At 32.1% G+C, this 21,183-nt stretch overlaps 1 protein-coding gene across 2 annotated transcripts in view; it reads right to left on the bottom strand.

Moving 5' to 3' along the window:
- The window catches only part of MSH4 (mutS homolog 4), a 79,554-nt gene that overhangs the window by 5,590 nt on the left and 52,781 nt on the right, over positions 1-21,183 (bottom strand). For both annotated transcript variants that reach the window (XM_017668008.3, XM_073234140.1), the window contains exons 9-18: positions 18,773-18,847; positions 16,340-16,404; positions 15,069-15,238; positions 13,513-13,649; positions 12,414-12,517; positions 11,207-11,331; positions 9,324-9,524; positions 6,401-6,519; positions 4,922-5,050; positions 1,219-1,393 (exon numbers count right to left, since the gene is read on the bottom strand). In XM_017668008.3, the coding sequence (XP_017523497.3) occupies positions 1,219-1,393; positions 4,922-5,050; positions 6,401-6,519; positions 9,324-9,524; positions 11,207-11,331; positions 12,414-12,517; positions 13,513-13,649; positions 15,069-15,238; positions 16,340-16,404; positions 18,773-18,847 (1,300 nt within the window). The remainder of the gene's footprint in view (positions 1-1,218; positions 1,394-4,921; positions 5,051-6,400; positions 6,520-9,323; positions 9,525-11,206; positions 11,332-12,413; positions 12,518-13,512; positions 13,650-15,068; positions 15,239-16,339; positions 16,405-18,772; positions 18,848-21,183) is intronic.

The following is a 21,183-nucleotide window of genomic DNA, read 5'->3' as shown; positions in this document are numbered from 1 at the left end:
GATTTAATTATTTGCCCAAGATATATAAGACAAATTAGAATATCAATTACCTTTCAACATACCTCTGAGATAGCAGGAAAACATGATAGGGAAAAGAAAAGGAGTAATTAGAAAACTGAATAATAATAGTAACACTGAAATTCCAACTACAAAGTTGGTTAATAGAAGGTCAAAGGATTATATGGGTTTTGTAGGGGAGGAGATTATCTAGGCATAGGGATAACACTACCAGCTGAGTGTTCATCCATATAGCAGATCAATGAGAAGGATTTCTGAGAAGATATAATGGTAGGTCACTACTCTTCGTGCAAATTCAAACTACCATCTATTATTCTCATGTTCTCAGAGCTGAATTTTATTGGTATAAGATAGGCTTTCTACTGCGTGCTAATAGTGTATCATATTTATTGCTTTGGAGGCAATAAAAACAGTAACATTTACTGAGAAGTTACTAATGGCTAAGCACTATATTAGGCCAGTTCATATTTGATAATTCATTTAATCTTCCACATATGTATATGGAAAATTATCCTCATTTAATACATGAAATTGAGACTTACAAAGATTAAACATCTGATACAGATTAAGTTATGAACTGACTGCCCATTTCAAATAGCAAAACAATTTTTTTTTTCACTCACAAGGGTCACATTCATAGCTAAAATAATTTTTGGAACCATATTGTATAGGTCAATTGAAAATGCTTGAATCGGAGATTTTTACACATCACATGATGATTTAGATAAAAAATATCTAATCAAGTTTATATATATATATATATATACATATATATTTATATAATTTAAGACTTTAAATTCTCAAACTCCCTGAATTTGAAGAAAACAGAGGAATGAGCAATAAACTGAAAGAGTATATAATAAATAATGTTCATTACATAATTTGCAAATATAAAGTATATTACATTTTTCTGGATAGAAACTTATACTTCTGGGGCTTTCATGTGTTATAACACTACAGTTATTGGTTAATATGAGTTTAAAAATAAGCCTATTGTACATAAAATGTCAGTTTGACAGAAAATAGATTCTTAGAGCAGATAAGCACTAAAAGAATGAGTTTCTTATTGAAACTTTTGGACAAAGTTTCCTAGGCAGGAAAATAAGAAAGTTTCTTAGATTGACAGCTAAGTAAAGGGAAGAGAAAGTTTGTCTTAACAAGAATATGTAGTGTTCAAGATGTAATTTCCAAATGCAATACCGTAATTTTTTTCTTCTGTGAGTCCCTTAGAAAGTTTGTAGGTAAACAAGATTGCTTCTTTATTTCTTGTGGTGTTCTTTACATGTTGAACTTCAAAATGCATGTTTTCTACATTAGGATATAGGACATCTATATGGCATAGTTCCAGGAAATGTGTAGCAAACAGTGTATATGCCTAGAATATACAACAATGAATATCAATAGTTTCAAAATGAACTAGAAAAATTTTTTATATCATTTTCCAAATAGCTTAGCAGAGATGTAGGAATGAAACTAGTAACTTTGAGGCTAAAATGATAAATTCACTTTAAAATGTTTTGAATATTCATATTCAATGAAATAAACATGTTTATTATGTTTACACATACACATGCATGTTACAGGAAAGAGAGTAAACCCAAAAGTAAAAGCCCCAACAACCTGAGGACACTAAAAAGATGAAGTTTACCAGAAACAAAGCTATTAACTAAGGTAATCATTTTTTATAACATAATATATATACAAAGAAAATAACACTTTCCTCAACTTTTAAAAAACTTTACTTTAAAAATAGTTTTCTTCCATATAAGTAGTTTTTGGAAAGTGAAATCAATCGACTGTCTTACATATTTGGAATTTCAAAGGTTTTTAGTTTTCAGATTTGCATTGTTTTTGGGCTAGGTACTTACAGAAAATAAAACCTGAGAATATTGATTATGACAGATTCTCAAACTTTAGTAACTCCCTGGGGAGCTTGCTAAAGATGCAAATTCTTGGTACTTATCCCCCCGAAATTCTCAATGAACAGTTGTAATGTGGAGCCCAAGGAAACTGCATTTTCCATAAATATTTTAGGTGATTTAGTGCATATAGTTCAAGTGACTTAAGACCAGCATATGATTCCCAGCCCAGTTACTAAAACAGTAGAGATTTAAATAATTGGTTATATATTTTAAGATATTACCAGTGAGAAACTATAAATGTTTGGTAGAATATAGAATATTAAAATGTTAAGACATTAAAAAGAAACTATTTGACTGGCAAATGGCTATGGACTATGGAAGCGGGCGAGGACAAAGAAAGGAATAGCTTTGTATAGACAAAAAATGATTATTTTTAACTATTTACTCGGCAAATAAACGGTGTATAAAACAAACCAAATTTATAAATAAGAAAATATTTAGAAACCCAGTAAACATTTAGAAGCTAGAACAGAAACATTCTGTTAAATTCATGGGTGGTAATTATGACAGAAGCAGTACAGGCAGGGAAAGAAAATCTGTATACAGAGTAAGTGTCTGCTCCAGTAAGAACAAACTGCTATCCCTTTCAAGTGGTCCAATATAATCAACCTGCCACTAGGCAGCTGGCTGATAACCTCAGGGAATGGTGCCACTGGACGTTCAGTGTTGGTCTGTGCTGCTGGCAGATTGGGCATTTAGCAGTGGCTGTAGCCAGTCAGCCACGGTGAGTGGAAATCTATGTTGTTGAGCACATGTATAACCTCCACTCATGCCAACACAGCCATTTGTTCATGGGTCCAGTGGGTGATAATAGGGGTGGCCAGAGAAACAGACTGACTGGTATCCACATGACAGGTCATCCTATCTACTTGTTTATTAAAATCCTCCTCTGCTGAGGCCACCGTTTGTTTAATACTCACATGGAATACAAGTATGTTCATACTGTTGCCCTTTCAGAGAGATTTATCCACATACCTCATCCCCAAATTTGTCACCAATTTTCCAATCATGTTCCTTCCAAGTCCCAGCCAGACTATAGGCCACAGCCCATGTAACTGCACATCTGGTCATTTCCCCTTTCAAGCAAGATGAACAACTAGGTACTCTGTCTGAAGTTCTGCCCACTCAGATGATTTTCCTTCATCACTGTCCTTCAGGGACATCCCTGAAAGGCGCTGTAGTGTGGCAACTGTCCACTTTTTAGTGGTGCCTAAATATTGTGCAAAACCATCTGTAAATCAGACAAGTCTTCTCTTCCTCTATCAACTGATCATAGGGGACTCTTCATGAGACCACAGGTGCAAGCTGAGAGAAAGCAGCACAGCAGGAGTGAGGACTATGAGCATTTGTGTCATTTCTTCATGTAACTTTCTTGTGCCTTCAGGGCCTGCTAGGACCCGATCATGTATACACTACTTCCATTTGAGGATGGAGTACTGCTGTGTACAGCACACCCAACTTCACAGTGGATGTGATAACACCCAGCTCATGATGGGTAGCTCAGATCGCATAACAACTTAGTGACCTATATATAGTTAATTGTTCAGCTTTACTAAGGCTGAGTAGCAGGACAAAAGCTGTTTCTCAAAAGGTGAGTAGTTATCCTCAGAGAATGGCAGGGCTTTGCTCCAAAATCCTAATGGCCTGTGCTACAGTTCACCTATGGAGGCCTGTCAAAGGTTCCAAACAGCATCTCTACCTGCCACTGACATTTCAAGCACTATCAGATCTGTATGATCATACGGCCTAAGTAACAAAGCAGCTTGTATGGCTGAACCTGTTACAGAGACTTCTGTTGTGGGCCCCACTCAACACGAGCAGCTTTCAGGTCACTTGAAAAGCCTGAGAACCAAGAGAGCCAATGGTATTAGCAGCTTCACTCTGAATGCTGGTAGCTCAAGATTAGAAAGAGCTGATGATTCAGTTGGAGTCTGAAGGCAGGAAAAAAACTAATGGCCCAGATTGAAGGAAGGCAGACAGGAGTGTCCTTTTAATCTCAGGACCCTTTTCATTCTATTCAGGCCTTCAATTGGGCCCACATACAAAAGTGATTGGCAGGGCCCAGCCACATTAGGGAGGGCAATTTGCCTTACTCAGCATACCAATTAAAATACTAGTCTTACCAAGAAACACTCTCACAGGTACACCCAAAATAATATTTGACTAAATATCTGGGTACTCCACAGCCCAGTCAAATTAACCATCACAGATATTAAGTAGCTTTTATTCCTATTAAGTAATATATGCATCTTATTTATATGAAGAATTCTAATCAACTGACACAGATTCAGTATTACAAAGACTAATGTTATCTCAACATTACTTTTGCTTCTTCACAACTTTAAGTATAAAATGAGATTCTATATAGTAAATCATATGGTCTGTCATTTAAGGGAAAGAACCTCATATTAAGAATATTTTAGGTACTTTAAATATGGAATATCCTAAACTTTTTTCAGACCTGTAAATATTTTGAGTGATCATCTAAAAAGATTTTACAAATTAGCTTAATAATATAGTGCAAAAATTATAGTTTATTTTTACATAGTTGATATGTGAAAAACTTTTCTTTAAAGGAACAAACTCTTAGATAAGTACAATAAATTTCCCATAAAATGACCTCAGATGCCTAGTGTTTTACTTCATGTTGTGATATCATCAATGTTATTGCACATGGAGATAATTATTGAAATGCTTTCCATGTTCTATTTACTTTGAATTAAGGCCAAGTGACTACAGTTTTGATATTATTTGTATCTCTTGATTTTCTCCATTCCTTTACATTATAACTATCATACTAACAGTTTCTGTTTCCAGCAGAAATGAAGTAACACAAATATAAATGCCATGGTATGTTTTTATTACCTGAGATTGTTTAAAGAGCTATTTGTAGGTGCCTGTAAAATCCAGTCATGATAAATACATAAATATATCATAAAAGGACTCAAAATTAATAAACTTAAAAGAAAAATAGAGAATACCTTTAAGCTCAGCAGATATTCACAAACAGCATAACAAATGCCAATACCTTCTTCTGTATTAGTACCTCTGCCAAGTTCATCAATCAATATAAGTGATTTGTCATTAGCATTATGTAGAATATAAGCAATCTGAAAAAAATATAATTTTAATATTACTCATTGTAACCAAACAGCTGTTGCTCTCATAGAAAAAAATTAGGAAAAACCCAGTTTCTTTATTAGTTCATCTGAAATATATTTTATAGGGAAATCTTACAGAGCAGAAACACATTGCTTTTCTTTCTAAAAATCTCATGACTAGTACTTCCAGCAGAATAGCTCATGTTTATATAAATAGACATATGTATATGTATATGAGACAACAGAGAAATAACATTTATCTAAAATATTGATGTTTTAGATACAGTAAAACAAAAGAAAGCAATGAATTAAATGGTTTTAAATGAGACACAAAGGTGGTTATTTTCTTCTCCACAAATCATTAATCAATTGTTGTCATAAAATAATCAAAATTATCTCTCAAATTTATTTTAGTATCTTTATGTCCAGTAAAGATGGAAAGGACAAATTTAGGGTAAAGTATGCAAGTCCACTGCTTCCTGGTTGAACAAATAAATTTAAATTCATGCCCCCAAAAGATCAAGACTTTAGACAAAAATGCTCATTTTCCACTGAAGGTTATTAACCTCCTTTTCAAAAAATAGAATTCTGCTCTTAATATGCCAAGACACAATAGTAACCTTCATGGCCATTTCACCTTCTTATGGTACTGAGCTTCTTGAGAGCTAGAATCATTTAAAAATACACCTCACATACCTATTATATTGCTATATTCTCCCATAGATATTCAATATGCACTAAATAATATACAATTGTCATATACTATGAAGCAAATGATAGCTTCATTCTCTCCCTCTCTACAGAAAATTACCCAAGTCTATAGTGATCCAGTAATTCCTACCTACTAATAATAGTCCTAGAGCCATACTGAATTCCTTCAGCCCTTCAAGCCTATTTGACATTTGCTCAGATCAGAAAATGGAGATGATACACTTTGTTACTGGAAGTTAAAATTTGAAAGCAGCACAGAAAGAGGACTATCTTTAAAAGCCTTCTAACATACTGGTATTTTTATTTTAAAGTCAAGCCTAACAGGAACAATGGATGCCATGCAAAATGGTCTTGAACAGGTCATCATTTTCTGAAAAGTCTTTAATATATTCCATACAAAAACATGAAAGCATGTTTTATCACTCAATAACACTAGCTTTTTCTTTAAAACTGTACTTTTCAATAAAACATTCGCTTCTATTTCTAAGTAAGAAATTGGGAAGCTGTCTTTGACTGCCCTCTGGCTCCTGCAGAAGAAAATAAGCACATCTGCATGTTTTAGCATAAGAATACTTTCTTATATGATAATTGACCATTAGTGGGAAAATTTAATAAGTATTTAACATAAGAAAAGTTTAGTGTGGGTACCTCTTTCATTTCCTTCATAAATGTTGATGAATTTGTTTCAATATCATCATCAGTACTGATTCTTGTAAAAATCTGTTCAGTGATTCTAAAGGAAGAATATTCTGCTGGTACATATGATCCTGTAAAATATAAGGTCAAAGTAAATTGAAATGCTCTTATATGTCTCACTTTCTACCAGCTCAGATTATTTACTAGCCTAAGGATTATGTGGTAGAAAGATTAGTACAGTTAGATGACATGACCCAGCTTTGCCACTTACTGTAACCTTGCATGGCACTTAAACACTACCAGTATCATCTGTCTCATACATAAAATGGAAATACTTGTACTACTTATTGAACAAAGTTATTTGGAAGTTCAAATAAGACAGTATAAATTCAAGTATTTTAGAAAGACTTATAAACTTGATAAAAACTTTAAATAAATAATATAGATGATAAAGAACATTTCAAATATGAAAATTTGAAAGAAATGTTTATGAAGCACAAGTTAACAAAATTATAACAGAAAGATATATTAGAAAATGTTATTAGAAATGTACAGAAATATGCAGAATCAAAGTGAAAGCAAACGTTCAATTCCTTTTAAAAGGTGAATTTTCATCCATGAGAGTGTTTCTGCCTGAGAAGTTGTCATGTTCACCTTTTGAAAACAAATCAATCTCATTAACGCTCTATATGGAATGGGATATAAATGGCATTCCAAAATCATAAGAAGATAAAACTATACAAATAGTTGAATGGGAAAAGTATCAAGTATACAGAACTATGTGAAACCAAATGGTGAAATAATGGGAGTGAAGAAGCAAAGCCAGATAACTTCAGGATTTAAAGCAAAGGTAATGATGAAGAATAGGATCTATCTCTGAAGACTTAGGAATAGCAGGAAAAGAAAGCAAAAGTCATGCTAATATTAATAAATATAAAAGTAATAAGAACAACAATAACAATTACAATGATCACACCTCAGAAAGCAAATCCCCTAAATACAACCTTCTTATAGGATTTCCAGAAGGATTAAATGGGAAAATAAATGCAAAATTACAAAGTAGAGAATACAGCATATTATATGTTTGTATTTTTTCCTTTGTATATTTCTATTTACCTCCACCAACAAGGCTCTCAACATTTCTTATCTAAATTATTTCAGAAGCCCCCTGGCTGGTGTTTTGCTTCTACTTTGGCACTCATCTAACCATGCATCAGCTGGAATGATCTATCTAAAAGTCAAATCCAATCATGCCATTCTCTTGCTTAATTCAATAGTTCCCTAAAGATTTATGGGTGAAGTTCTATCTTCTCAATTAAGTACTGAAGGCCCCTCATGACGTGACTCCTCATCTCTCCAGCTTTATTACCTTGCCACTTCTCACAGTACCTCTTTACTCTACAAAGCAAAGGAACTACAAAACCTCTGGACTAGTTGTAGTTCCTTGAGCACATTATACTGTGTTTGCTTCTGTGCTTTAGAACATGTTCTTGCTTCTGACTGGAAAGTCTCCTTTCTCATACCCTCCCCTTAAGTCCACAGCAGTTTATACACATTATCTCACTTAATCTTTACAACTTAAAATTGGTACTATTAAAATTTTCAGTTATGGATAGGAAAACTAAGGAGGTTAAGTAATTTGCTTAATATCACACAGCTAGTAACTACACATATCAGATCCAGCTCCAAAGCCTATGTTCTTAACTCCCATGTCTTTCTACTCTTTCCTTTATGATCAGATCATATGAGATAGTATATATACTTTTAGGTATTTCAGAGGTTTAAGATGGGCAGCAACAAGAGAAACAGAAAAATTTCCTTCAAACATTTAAAGGGCTATTATCAAGACAGACTAGATTATTCTGTGATGCATATACGATAAAAAGTAGGATTAGTAAGTAGAAGTCATAAAAAGTCAGATTTCAATTCAATATAATGAATGTTCTAACATTTAGAGATGCCCAATAGTTTGATAGCCTGTTTTTCAAAGGACAGAGCTCCTCATAACTATTCAAATAGATTTTATGTCACATTTGAATCCGTTTCTTATAAGTGTCCTTTTAATCCCAGTAAAACTATAAACCCAATGTAAAATATTTACTCTTCATTCATTCGGTAGTAAGGTTAAATTTGCACAGTATCACCAATATATTACTGCTGTATTCCTCTTTTAATCCGTTACTAGACCAGGGTTTCTCAACCACAGCACTACTAACATTCTTGGGATATGACATTTTGTAGAGAAAAATCTCTGTGTTGTGTGTGTAGCAGGTGGCAATTCTGTGCACTGTAGGGTGTTTCACTGGACTCTACATTCTCCTTGGTTGTGGTAACTGCATTTCTGATTCAAGTTGTCCTCAAGGAAACTCATTTTTCAGAGGTAAGTTGTAACTCTACACCAAGAAATATGTGACAATGTTGGGCCAGTGCCAGTTATTTATATGCATATATGTATACACTTATGTGTGTAATATGTCAGTTGCTGTGGCCAAGTTATTGGTACTCCTTAAATTAAGTGAGAGAAATGTTTCTTTGTCCAGTGTTATAAATCTGGAAGAAATCTTACATGAGTTATTAGAGGCAGCAGCTTATCCTACTTAATACACTTTTTCTTACAACAAAGTTTGTTTTGAATCTGAAATAATTACATGATTCAGTTTAGTAATAATTAATTCAACATTAATAGTAAGGAAGTTTCTACTTCTGTTGTAGTTTACAAAATTTTTAGTACAATGCAATCCAAATTGGATGGAGCTTAATAAATACCAAATAGTAAAAGTTATGGTCTACATAATCCATTACTATTATACTTTTAGGAAGGAAATCTACTCCAAACTGTTCTTGGGTTAACTAGGCACCTAAATCTAAAATATCAGGCTCAAAGCATTTTAAAAAGGGAGAGAATCGGTAACTATAAAGTAAAGCCATAACTTACCAATCTGGGCCATAATCTGACAAAGAGCAATCTGTTTTAAATATGTGGATTTCCCACTCATATTTGGTCCAGTTATGATCAAAAAATTACTCCCTTCTGTAATATAGGTATTGTTGGCAACAGGTTTTTCCACAGATATTTTTTCAAGAATGGGATGCCATCCTTGTTTGATTGCTAAAGTATCAGTGAACTCTGGTCGAACTACAGAAAAAGAAAAAGAATGGATTTGAATGATTGACATAATTATATTTAAAGATATTGTTGTGTGTATATATTGTATATGCCTTAGAGATTTTACTGGGATCAATCTGGAGTAATAACATTAAGGTGTTTTTTTTTTTCCCCAAATCTCTACTTAAATCCCTTTAAATTATAATTGACACACTCTAATCACCATCAGAGCTCTTATTTACTTCCAAGGAACTCTAGGATTTAGTTTCCCATCTTTGTTCTGAACTCCAAAACAGTTCATAACGTTTTCAGATTTGTATAGTTAAAAAAGAATCAACTAGTCTTTGATAATACTTTTGAAATAACAATTAATTGCCTGTACTACAAAATTACACATTTACTTAATTGCCATTTTAAGCATTATTTCAAATTTGGTATACTTAACTTTTCAAATGTGGTATAAATACAGAGTAAAACCAAATATAAAAATCATTTTATGTCCAAACCCTTACAGCAATTTTGCCTAAAGAGAAATCTCTGAGGATAGAGAAAAAAGATGCAAGCTATATTGTTAATTTAGGGAAACAAGTAATGGTCAGGTCTCTATGGATACTTTCTGAGGTAAAGAGAGAGTAGGAAGAGATGGGAGGACAAGTAAAAAACAACAACATAAAATGCTACGTCCTTAGAGATGAAACACATTGGATAAAACTTGAAAGCACTCATTATAAAAGTAAGACTTGTTAGAAAAATAAATTAATTTAAAACCATTTTTAACACCAAAAATTCATTATTTATTGGTTTGAAGTTTCAGAATGGTCCATCTCAAAATAAAATGGTACAACATCAAATATCTTGATAGCTAAGAAAACTACTACAATAGCTGATTCCTAAGGTAAGATTTTGACACCCAAAGTAGATATAAAAGATTGAAAAGTTCTGACCTATAAAACACCAATGCAAAAAGTTAACATTTCCATATGAAATACAAAATATTAAAAAAAACCTTTGTAAGATATTCATTTCCTATTATAAAGATAAATTAGGATAATATTTTGGAATAGTTACGCTGCTTTTAACTAGAAATTTTAATGTTATTAAGTTGATTAACATTATTCAATCTTAATTATCACATACAAGTTCTGTAAATTTGATACTAGAGTATGGTGATTACTGATAAGTTTGATAAGTTGCAAGAGGTTAACTTGAAGTATTCATTTAACATTAGAAAATTTCTTAACATTCATATTTAAGGCCTACATACAGACTTGGCATACAAAATAAATAGTATAATTCTTGATCTGGAGATGTTCACGTTTAAGAAGCTAGTTTATAAAATGCTCATTTTGGAGAGTCTGTTAGTATTAGTCACATTGCTTCTAATGAGCCTTCAGATTTGAACTTCATATATTTGGATTATTGTCATTTCTACCAAGGGATAGCTCTACAGTCTTTAATATTTCAGGAATCTTTAAAGTCTCTTGAAGTTTTTTCTTTTGCATTTGTCAAATTCTCAGGAAATAGTTTTCTGACTTTTAAAATAAACTTGAAAGGAAATTTCATTTTATTTTGAGTCTTCATACAGTGCCATATACGAGAAACTATACATTGGGTAAAAAATGTAAAACAATCATAATTGTTATATAAAATCACTTGAATGGAATACAAATTTCAGTATGTAACATTATTTATTCTAAAGAAAATTAACTTACCATAGTCAGAAAGAGTGCATGCATGAGCAAATGACAGTAGCATATCCAGCATTGACACAGTGTCAGATAGTTTATATAAGCAATGAATATGTTCATAAATCTCAATAAGCAGTTTGCACACTATCCTGAAAGTACATGTTTAGTAAGACAAGTAGTGCTTTTTAAAGAGAGACATAAAATGTAATTGTAAAACAATACTAAATTCATTGCCTGAGGTAAAATAACATTCATACTTAAGTTGTACACTACAGATATAGTTCTATTGTTCTATTGCCTCATTTTAGAAATTAGGAAATCAAAGCTCCTACTCAGTCAAGGTTACACAGAGTATAGAGTAGCAAAGAATCCACTCTGGTGTGTCAACACTATGTTTTTGAAAAGTCTGCTATTATTAAATATTAGTAAAATAAATATTAGGCAATAAAAGTATTATATAGGTCAAATCAAGCCCTTATTATACTTCAACAGATCCCATCTGCTATTAAGTTTGTATTTTTGCAATTGTTAAATTCAACACAAAAGCTCTTATGTTCTCTCTTTCTCTCTCTCTCACACTCACACCCACACACACACCCTACTAATGTCATTATTTAGGTCTTTATGTGGCAGAGTTATCTTGTGACAGAATATAAAAACTTTTCCCTTATAAGGGGAAATATGTTTCCCAAACTTACTATATCTTATAATCTCTGTAGTCTATGCCCTGAAATTGTTTAGAAAGCCCATTTTTCTTTATCATCTCAGCTCACCAATTATGCAATGTTCTATTACTGATTTCTAGCTGTTTTGCTACTGTTGCCTATATGGAAAAAGATTGGCACTTTTGTGATGTTGCTGTGTAAATATTAAGGCATGAGAAGTTGAGGACTTACATAACATAGGAAAAGAATAAACTGAATAAAGCCCAAAATAAGCCCATGGTGTGCCAAGTTCTTCAACATGACAGAATATATATTACAGAAGTATCAGTTATAATGGGTTTTTCTTATTTATTCAATTAGATTTGCCCTGTCTTCTATGAAGATTAGTGATCCCATCAAAATACAGATTGTAAAAGTTTTAACTGTTGCTCCCAGAAATGTTCTTTCTTGGCTAAATGTTCATAATTATACAATTTTTTTCAATCAGACAAAAAATAATGAAATATATAATAGTATCTCAAATTAACCAATTTAATTCAATATTTGAAAATTTCAAATGTACTTACATATAAGTCATGTGATAGATTTCTCTCAAAGACTCTTGGCATCTTTCATTCATTTTAATTAAATCTGTTGATGTAAAGCTGTAAGAATTTTTCACTTTAGAAATCTAGGAAATTAGAAAACAAATGTCAAGATACATGTATACTCATAAAATCAAACACATTTTAAATAGAGATATAGGTTTTTAGGTTAATAACTTTAATTTTTGAGATATAGCATCATAAAGAAAGTAGTTCCAAATAGTGTTTGCAAAAGAGAAAAAGGAAGATCACTTCTAAAGTGAAAGCAAGATTTTTTAACCTAGTTCATCTGTCATCACTATTTTTACAGGTCTTAAAGGCTGTGTAGAAATGTTAAAACACTACATCTTATTGCCAAATAACATGTATGATAGATTATCAATAATCTTCACTCCATCTCTGACCTCTTTTTTCAGCCCTTGCTCCATATCTGAACCTCATCTAACCTCTAACTCCATTAGTAAGTCTCAAACCATTCTTTACTTTATCCATCCCTCATTACTTGGTAATATAGTATATATTTAAAAACCCTGAAAGTTAAATGATTTTTGTCAAAAGGTACCCCTGTAGGAGCAGAGGAAGCAAAGACTAGGGTGGGTTGGACTTTCCCAACTGGTATATTGTGGAGGAGTTAATATATACAAAGGAAAAAAAAGATTTCCCTGATCCAAAGGTTTGGCAATATTGGACTTCAAAAAGCTAAGCAGATTTCTCTACCTCAGGACTTTTAAACCCTGAGTAGGCAAATGTGCATTAAAAACTACCTAAAACAGGAGATGGTAGTTATTTTCCAAATTTCTTTGATTAAAAATACCTTTTAGACTTTTTTCACTTTTCATTTTTACCAATTAAAGTTCCCAAAACTGTGGGAGGCACTGCGTTGATTGTCATCCCCACTTACCAAAAAAAAAAAAAATTCTGAATCACTCTGGTGTAACTGTTAGGTGGCCTAGTAGGTAGGAGTAGGAGAAAATGCAGAACATGCAAAATTTGGAATGTAAAACTCAAGGAGGGCCTAAAAATATGTAAATGTAACAAAAATCAGAAACAATAAATTCCCAAACAAAACACAAGAATGAACCTTAATAAATTCTGAAGGAAGTTGATTATTGGGTAGGGCTGTACAGTCTGTAGTCATCTGGATGAAAAATCCTCGAGCAGAGCTAAAACTCGTTCTTAACGGAAGATTGTATTTTTCTGCAAGCTGTGATATCATTCCTAGAAATGAGAAACAAAAAACAACAACAAAATTTTAATGAGAAAATTATGCTTTTGGTTTAAAAAAATCACATGCTTTTTTTCTTGTTATTATAATGTGTGTGTGTCTGTATATATGAAGATTTTGTTACTCCTTTAACTCTAAAGATTTTTAATGTCTAAAATACCTGCTTAAATATTCTTTTAAGAAAAAAACATTGTAGTACAAAGGTAGTCACTCTGATATGTATTTTTGAAAGTAAAAGAAATTGCAAAAATAAAAAAATGGAACTTTTATCATCTCTATTAATATTAGAGCTTTTTATTCTTAATTTTACTTTTTTGCAAAGGGAAGGAGTAATCATACATTATTGCAATCTATTCACAATAATAAATTCCCTTTACAAAACAAAATATTTCAAAAAGGAAATACAGGTGATTCATCAAATAAAATTCCTAAAAAATCCTCTCCCTGACAACTTCAAACTCATTACAGAGTTCTAAATTTATATTTTTAACTTGACGATCATTAATGCTTAATGTTACTTAAAAAAACTAACATCTTTATACCTCAAAACAGTTCCTCCAACAATTTTCTCAGTGGTACTGCCATCTGCAGGCGAGAAATTAACACCAATGGCTACATTTTCCTTTACCATAGCTACTCAATTACTAACTCTTGCCAATTCTTCCTTCAACCTTTGCATTTCTGTCTTATATAGATTGCTATCACCCTAAATAATCTTCATTAACTTGTAAAAATTTTAAATGGTCTCCCTGTCTCCATTGCTCCACTCAAATTCATTCAACGTATCTTCTTGATCAATTTAATTCCACAGAGCAAAAACATCTGTCTCTTCATTATCCTTGGAAAAAGTCCAAACTCCTGGTTTCAAAAACTAAATTCTGAAACCCAGTCTATATTTCTGATCTTATGTCTTACTAGTTCTGTAACATTCCATCCTAACAAATTTCCTCACTGATCCCTGTAGGTTTCCTGATGTCTGTACTTTGGTTTGTACCACTGCCAGTAGGTGGAATTCTTTACTGGGCTATTATATCTCTGAAAAAAGATTCCAACCTCTATACTTCCACATTCAGTCACTCTCTACTGATAGCCTGCATTTTTCACATAATTTATACATAATGTTGTATGAAGGTGAACTAACATATCCTGGCCTTCAGATACCTCTATATTTAAGTTTGAAGAAACTATATTTAGGGTTGGAGAAAAGAATAGACACCTTATAACACTTTGAGATCTTCATTTTTAAAAAAAAATTTCCTTAAATGATAATGTATGTTAACTTTCTGTTTTGATTAACAGAAAATAACTTTAAAATATGTATGGCTAGTTATCACCAGCAAAAAACATAGCATGTCCTAAAAAAGCTTGTTGTATTTCTAAAAAAAACAGAAAAATATGTTCAAGTAAATTACCTGCTATGTCATCTACAATCTCTGTATATGTTCTCCTAGCAATGTCAAGAAATTCATTTATGTTAGACCTCACTGCATAACACTTCTGAGTTCTCATGTTCAGGCATCCTTTCATATATCTTGCATCATCATTAATTACTGTTTTAATCTTTTCAAGTATGATTCCAAACCTAAGAACATTATAGGCATTAAGTCAAACAGTTATTTTAATTTATAATTTGAGTAATTTGAGTCATGGTTAATGATAGCAAATAACATACTTAATTGAAATCACGATTGAAAACCATTTTGAAAATAAATGATTAAGCAATTTATATAATTTAAATTACATAAATTAGAACTGTGACTATATCAATTTTAAACTATTTTGTCAATCCAAACTAGTCTTCTAAAATAACATGAGGTCGCCAAAAAAAATTCTACAACTGCCAGGAAAAGATCTCCCAAATTATACATAATGACTGTGCCTGTGAGTATAAAATATATCTCTGAAGAATTATTACAAAATTCTGGCTTCATGCTCATTGACAGATAAACATTTACTTATACCATGTATCGATCTCTGTATTAGGTTCAGGGATTCAAAGGATAAACATATAGTCCTTGTCCTCAGTTGGGGAAACAGAGACTAAACCTATATTGTGAGACAGTGTAACACGCACCCCACAATTATCAGTAATTAAGTACAGTGATCATACAAACCAGAAGTCCTATTTTCCTAACCTTTTGTTTTATTCTGTTCTGTATTTTCTTTGTAATTAATTTGGTTTTATGATTAACCTCAATTTGCAGTCTCACACAAGGTGTGAATCCTGAATAGATAAATAACAGCTCTTAAGTATCACCAGCTTTTTAGATCAAGAACCGAGGTGCCACTGTTAAAAACAATATTAAAAATTAAATTCTATTTAAATCTTATTCAGTATTCATATCTACTATTTTTGGTTTCATTAGGTCCTTCATGATTTTACAAAAGAGAGGAAGTACTTTCGTATTAGCAGGTCGTTAGATGGAGAATGGCTGAAAAAAGAAATATTTAAATTATGTATGATTTCAATTTTTAATGTCATTCTAATTGTCTCCTAACATAAATACTCAATGTACTATTACACTATTTATTCGTATTAATAATTAGAATTTTGATGAATATTTTAGTTTGTTAACCAAAGCTTGAGTAATTATTTTACAAAATATAACTAGAGTTTTTAAAAATCACTTAGGATCATGAAGAAAATAATCTGGTGCTTTATGAACACTTGAGTGACAAAGACCTCTCATCTTCCAAAGAACCACAGTAAGCTCTTAATAAAGGTGTGTTACAGTTCTTCAGGGCAATCTATAAAAGAATGAAATAAAGATAGTTAAGGATTATAAATTATGACATTATTCAAACAGCATTCTATATTTCTTTAATACTTCATAGTTAATCCAGTACTTTCTTGCTTCGTCTTCTCATATATATACTCATAGAAGATATTTTGGATGTGTAGGTGAGGAAAGACGGTATCTTTCCCATTTTCCAGATAAAGAACACATGGTTAATCAGTGGTATCCACTGCTTTACTATCATGATTTTTATTTTTCTTTCTCCTAACTAATTATCAACATTCAACTACTTTCTTAGAGATTGGTATATAAACAGCTATCATTGTACATTCAGAGTACTCCACATAAAATTACATTTGGGTTAAATATTAAACCTAAAAAAACGCTTTGTATATTTATAAATAGATCAATATTCTCCATTCTTACACAGCAAAAATAGAGATTTTATTTTGCTTAATAGAAACTATGAATAACCACTATTTAAACAAACAGAAAAAAAGAGAAAACATAATTTTCCTGACTTTTACCTCCTATTTTCATTTGCTATGGGGCAATAGCAATAACTTCTTTTGCTTATAAATATAAAAATAATATGTATATGTTAATAAAAACCATAAAATTCATAAGAACATAAAGAAAAAACATTTAAATCACTCATAATTCTACCACTTTTCCAAAGGTAAATATTCTAAATACTATGGAATATTCTCTGTCACTTTTTCAAATCAAATTTTGCATCACTGCATGCTCTTTTTCTCTGCCACATCATAAGGAACAGAAACTTCTCTCATAGTAAAAAAATTTAATAAGTCATAATATTCTAGCCCATGGGAAGCAAATAATCTCTTCCACTAATTATTTGAGTTCTACACTACTTAAGATTTCTCACTAACACAAAAAACACTGCAATGACCATCACTGAGCATAAATGTTGATCAACATTTCTTAGTCCTTTCCGACAGATTTCTAGTAGTATTACAGCATCAAAAGATATATTTGTAAACTTTACTATCAAGTATGTGCAATTTGTACTTCTTTTAGCTGTCTATGAAGTTATCTGTTTTATCATTAGCAGTAGGTTGTATCCATTAAGAAAAAAATCTTTACTTGATAGATTAAAAACTATGGTATTAATTTGCACTTCTTTGACTAATAGTAAGGTTGAACTTTTTTGGTGTATTTATTAATCACCCTGATTTCCATTTTCTGGATATTTTCTATATTTCCATTGGCATTACAATATTTTTCTATGAAATTACATGAGTTTTATGACGACAAATTAATATTTGTCTGCTACTTGTTATAAATTTTTCCTTATCTTGGCTTTTACTTTTGTCTTTCACATATCAGTTTGAAATTTGTGTTTCATCAAACCTATCAATTTTGGGAGATGACTTATTATACCTCTTTCAACACTTCTGAAATATTTTGCCAAATTGATTTCATTATATATATTTATTAGAATGAACTCTGTAACAAAAACTCTCTACATTTTTCATTATTTTTTCTTTTAAAAAAGTGGTTATCACTTTAATTTTTAAAATATTTTACACAGTAAAGTATTTAAAAATAGATGAGAAAATCACATTTTATAAACATTAGAATCACTTCAGATAGGAGTCACCAATAAATACTAAAATCAATGAGTGAAAGTTTGAGGAAGAACAGGTTATTTATACTCTCAAAGTATCATTTCACAGATTACTTATAACTTTACAGTGAAGAAACTGATTAAAATGAATATCTCCAAGAATGGGGAAATGACATCATGTGCATCCTGATGTAATGTTCTGAGAAAGATACCAACATGGCTCATAGAATTTTACTCTCAAATAAGGATAAGCTGTATTTAATCATGAGGAAACAATCACACAAATTGAGAAATATGCTATAAAACAAATGACCCTTACTCTTCAAGATGTCAATACTGTGAAAGACAAAGAAAGAATGAGAAATTTTTCAGTGTATAAAAGCATAAAGGAACCTGACATTAATACAGTGATCTTAAACTGGACCCTGAATCAGGAGAAAAAATTCCATAAAGAACATTTGGAAAATTTTGAATATGGGCTATATACAATAGTATTTTATTGATATTAAGTATCCTGAATTTTTAAATTGTATTGCTATTATGTAATAGAACATCTTTGTTATTAAGAGATATATACTTAGTCTTCAGGTACAACTTATTTTCAAATAGTTCACTAAGAGCAATAATAAGGATAATAATGTGTGTGTGTGTGTGTATAAAGAGAGAATATTAGAATACATTATACTAATCTTGCAACTTTCTCTAAGTTTGAATTCTCTCAAAACAAAAAGTTAAAAAAAAAACAATGTTAGATATGTTTTGTTAAATATACAAACATATAAATTACCTTTAAAGGATCCACAAGTTCCAACGTATGTTTTAGGTATATTAAATTTGTTATCTTTGATTCAGCTGCATTAACCTATTAAGATAGAAATCCAAATGTGGACATGATAAATATTTACTATAAGAATGAGTTTTCCTCTGAAATATTCTACACTTATCATATTCCACACATTTTTATATACCAAACAGGCCAGGATGCCAGCCTTAGACAATGGTTATAAATTACTATCACATCATAATAAGCCAAGAGCACTAGTCTCCTGAAAATCTGACAATGAGTTTACCTCATTATGCCCAACTTTAATTTCTCTTTCAGCCTCTCAGATTCAGTTTATACTTAGAGAACAACATGGATTTCCCTCATTGCTTCCTAAAGTATGAAAATTTATAAAACAATTTCCATAATTCCAGTGGTCCAAATTAATCATAATTTTTTTCAAAACAAAACAACATCAATAATCAAAATTTTATAAATTTTTATATGAATCAAATTATACTATCTCTAGAGCCAAACAGTGGTACTAAACTGTTTGGCTCTAGAGATATGAAGACTGTTTTGCAGATAGACTAATTTACCAATACTGACAGGGAGTTCTACAATATTACAATTATGACATAATGTACTTAACATAGTGCTGTTTCTTTTTTTTTTTTTTGGTATCATTAATCTACAATTACATGAGGAACATTATATTTACTAGACTCCCCCCATTACCAAGACAAACTCACATACCCCATAAATGTCACTGTCCATCAGCACAGTAAGATGCTGTAGAATCACTACTTGTCTTCTCTGTGTTGCACAGCCCTCCCCGTGTCCCCCGCTACATTATATATGCTAATCGTAATACCCCCTTTCTTTTCCCCCCATAATCAGTCCTGTCCCACCCATCCTCCCCAGTCCCTTTTCCTTTGGTAACTGTTAGTCCATTCTTGGGTTCTGTGATTCTGCTGCTGTTTTGATCCTTCAGTTCTTCTTTGTTCTTATGCTCCACATATGTGTGACATCATTTGCTACTTGTCTTTCTCCGCCTGGCTTATTTCACTGAGCATAATACCCTCTAGCTCCATCCATGTTGTTGCAAATTGTAGGATTTGTTTTCTCCTTATGGCTGAATAACATTCCATTGTCTATATGTACCACATTTTCTCTATCCATTCATCTACTGATGGACACATAGGTTGCTTCCATTTCATGGCTACTGTAAATAGTGCTGCAATAAACATAGGGGTGCATCTGTCTTTTTCAAACTGGGCTGCTGTATTCTTAGGGTAAATTCCTAGAAGTGGGATTCCTGGGTCAAATGGTATTTCTATTTTGAGCTTTTTGAGGAATCTCCATACTGCTTTCCACAGTGGTTGAACTAATTTACATTCCCACCAGCAGTGTAGGAGGGTTCCCCTTTCTCCACAACCTCACCAACATTTGTTGTTGTTTGTCTTTTGGATGGTGGCCATCCTTACTGGTGTGAGGTGATATCTCATGTGGTTTTAATTTGCATTTCTCTGATGATTAGCGATGTGGAGCATCTTTTCACGTGTCTGTTGGCCATCTGAATTTCTTCTTTGGAGAACTGTCTGTTCAGCTCCTCTGCCCATTTTTTAATTGGATTATTTTCTTTTTGTTTGTTGAGGTGTGTGAGCTCTTTATATATTTTGGATGTCAACTCTTTATCGGATTTGTCATTTATGAATATATTCTCCCATACTGTAGGGTACCTTTTTGTTCTATTGATGGTGTCCTTTGCTGTACAGAAGTTTTTCAGCTTGATACAGTCCCACTTGCTCATTTTTGCTTTTGCTTCCCTTGCCCAGGGAGATATGTTCATGAAGAAGTCACTAATGTTTATGTCCAAGAGATTTTTGCCTATATCTTTTTCTAAGAGTTTTATGGTTTCATGACTTACATTCAGGTCTTTGATCCATTTCAAATTTACTGTTGTGTATGGGGTTAGACAATGATCTAGATCCATTCTCTTACATGTAGCTGTCCAGTTTTGCCAACACCAGCTGTTGAAGAGGCTGTCATTTCCCCATTGTATGTCCATGGCTTCTTTATTGAATATTAATTGACCATATGTTTGGGTTAATATCTGGACTCTCTATTCTGTTTCACTGGTCTGTGGTTCTGTTCTTGTGCCAGTACCAAATTGTCTTGATTACTGTGGCTTTGTAGTAGAGCTTTTAGTTGGGGAGCAAGATCCCCCCCCCCACTTTATTCTTCTTTCTCAGGATTGCTTTGGCTATTCAGGGTCTTTGGTGGTTCCACATGAATTTTTGAATTATTTGTTCCAGCTCATTGAAGAATGCTGTTGGTAATTTGGTAGGGATTGCATTGAATCTGTATATTGCTTTGGGCAGGATGGCCATTTTGACAATATTAATTCTTCCTAGCCAAGAGCATGGGATGAG

Source organism: Manis javanica, chromosome 4 (assembly GCF_040802235.1).
Source record: "Manis javanica isolate MJ-LG chromosome 4, MJ_LKY, whole genome shotgun sequence".
In the NCBI taxonomy this organism is placed as follows: Eukaryota; Metazoa; Chordata; class Mammalia; order Pholidota; family Manidae; genus Manis; species Manis javanica.
This window is presented reverse-complemented; position numbering and strand designations above follow the sequence as displayed.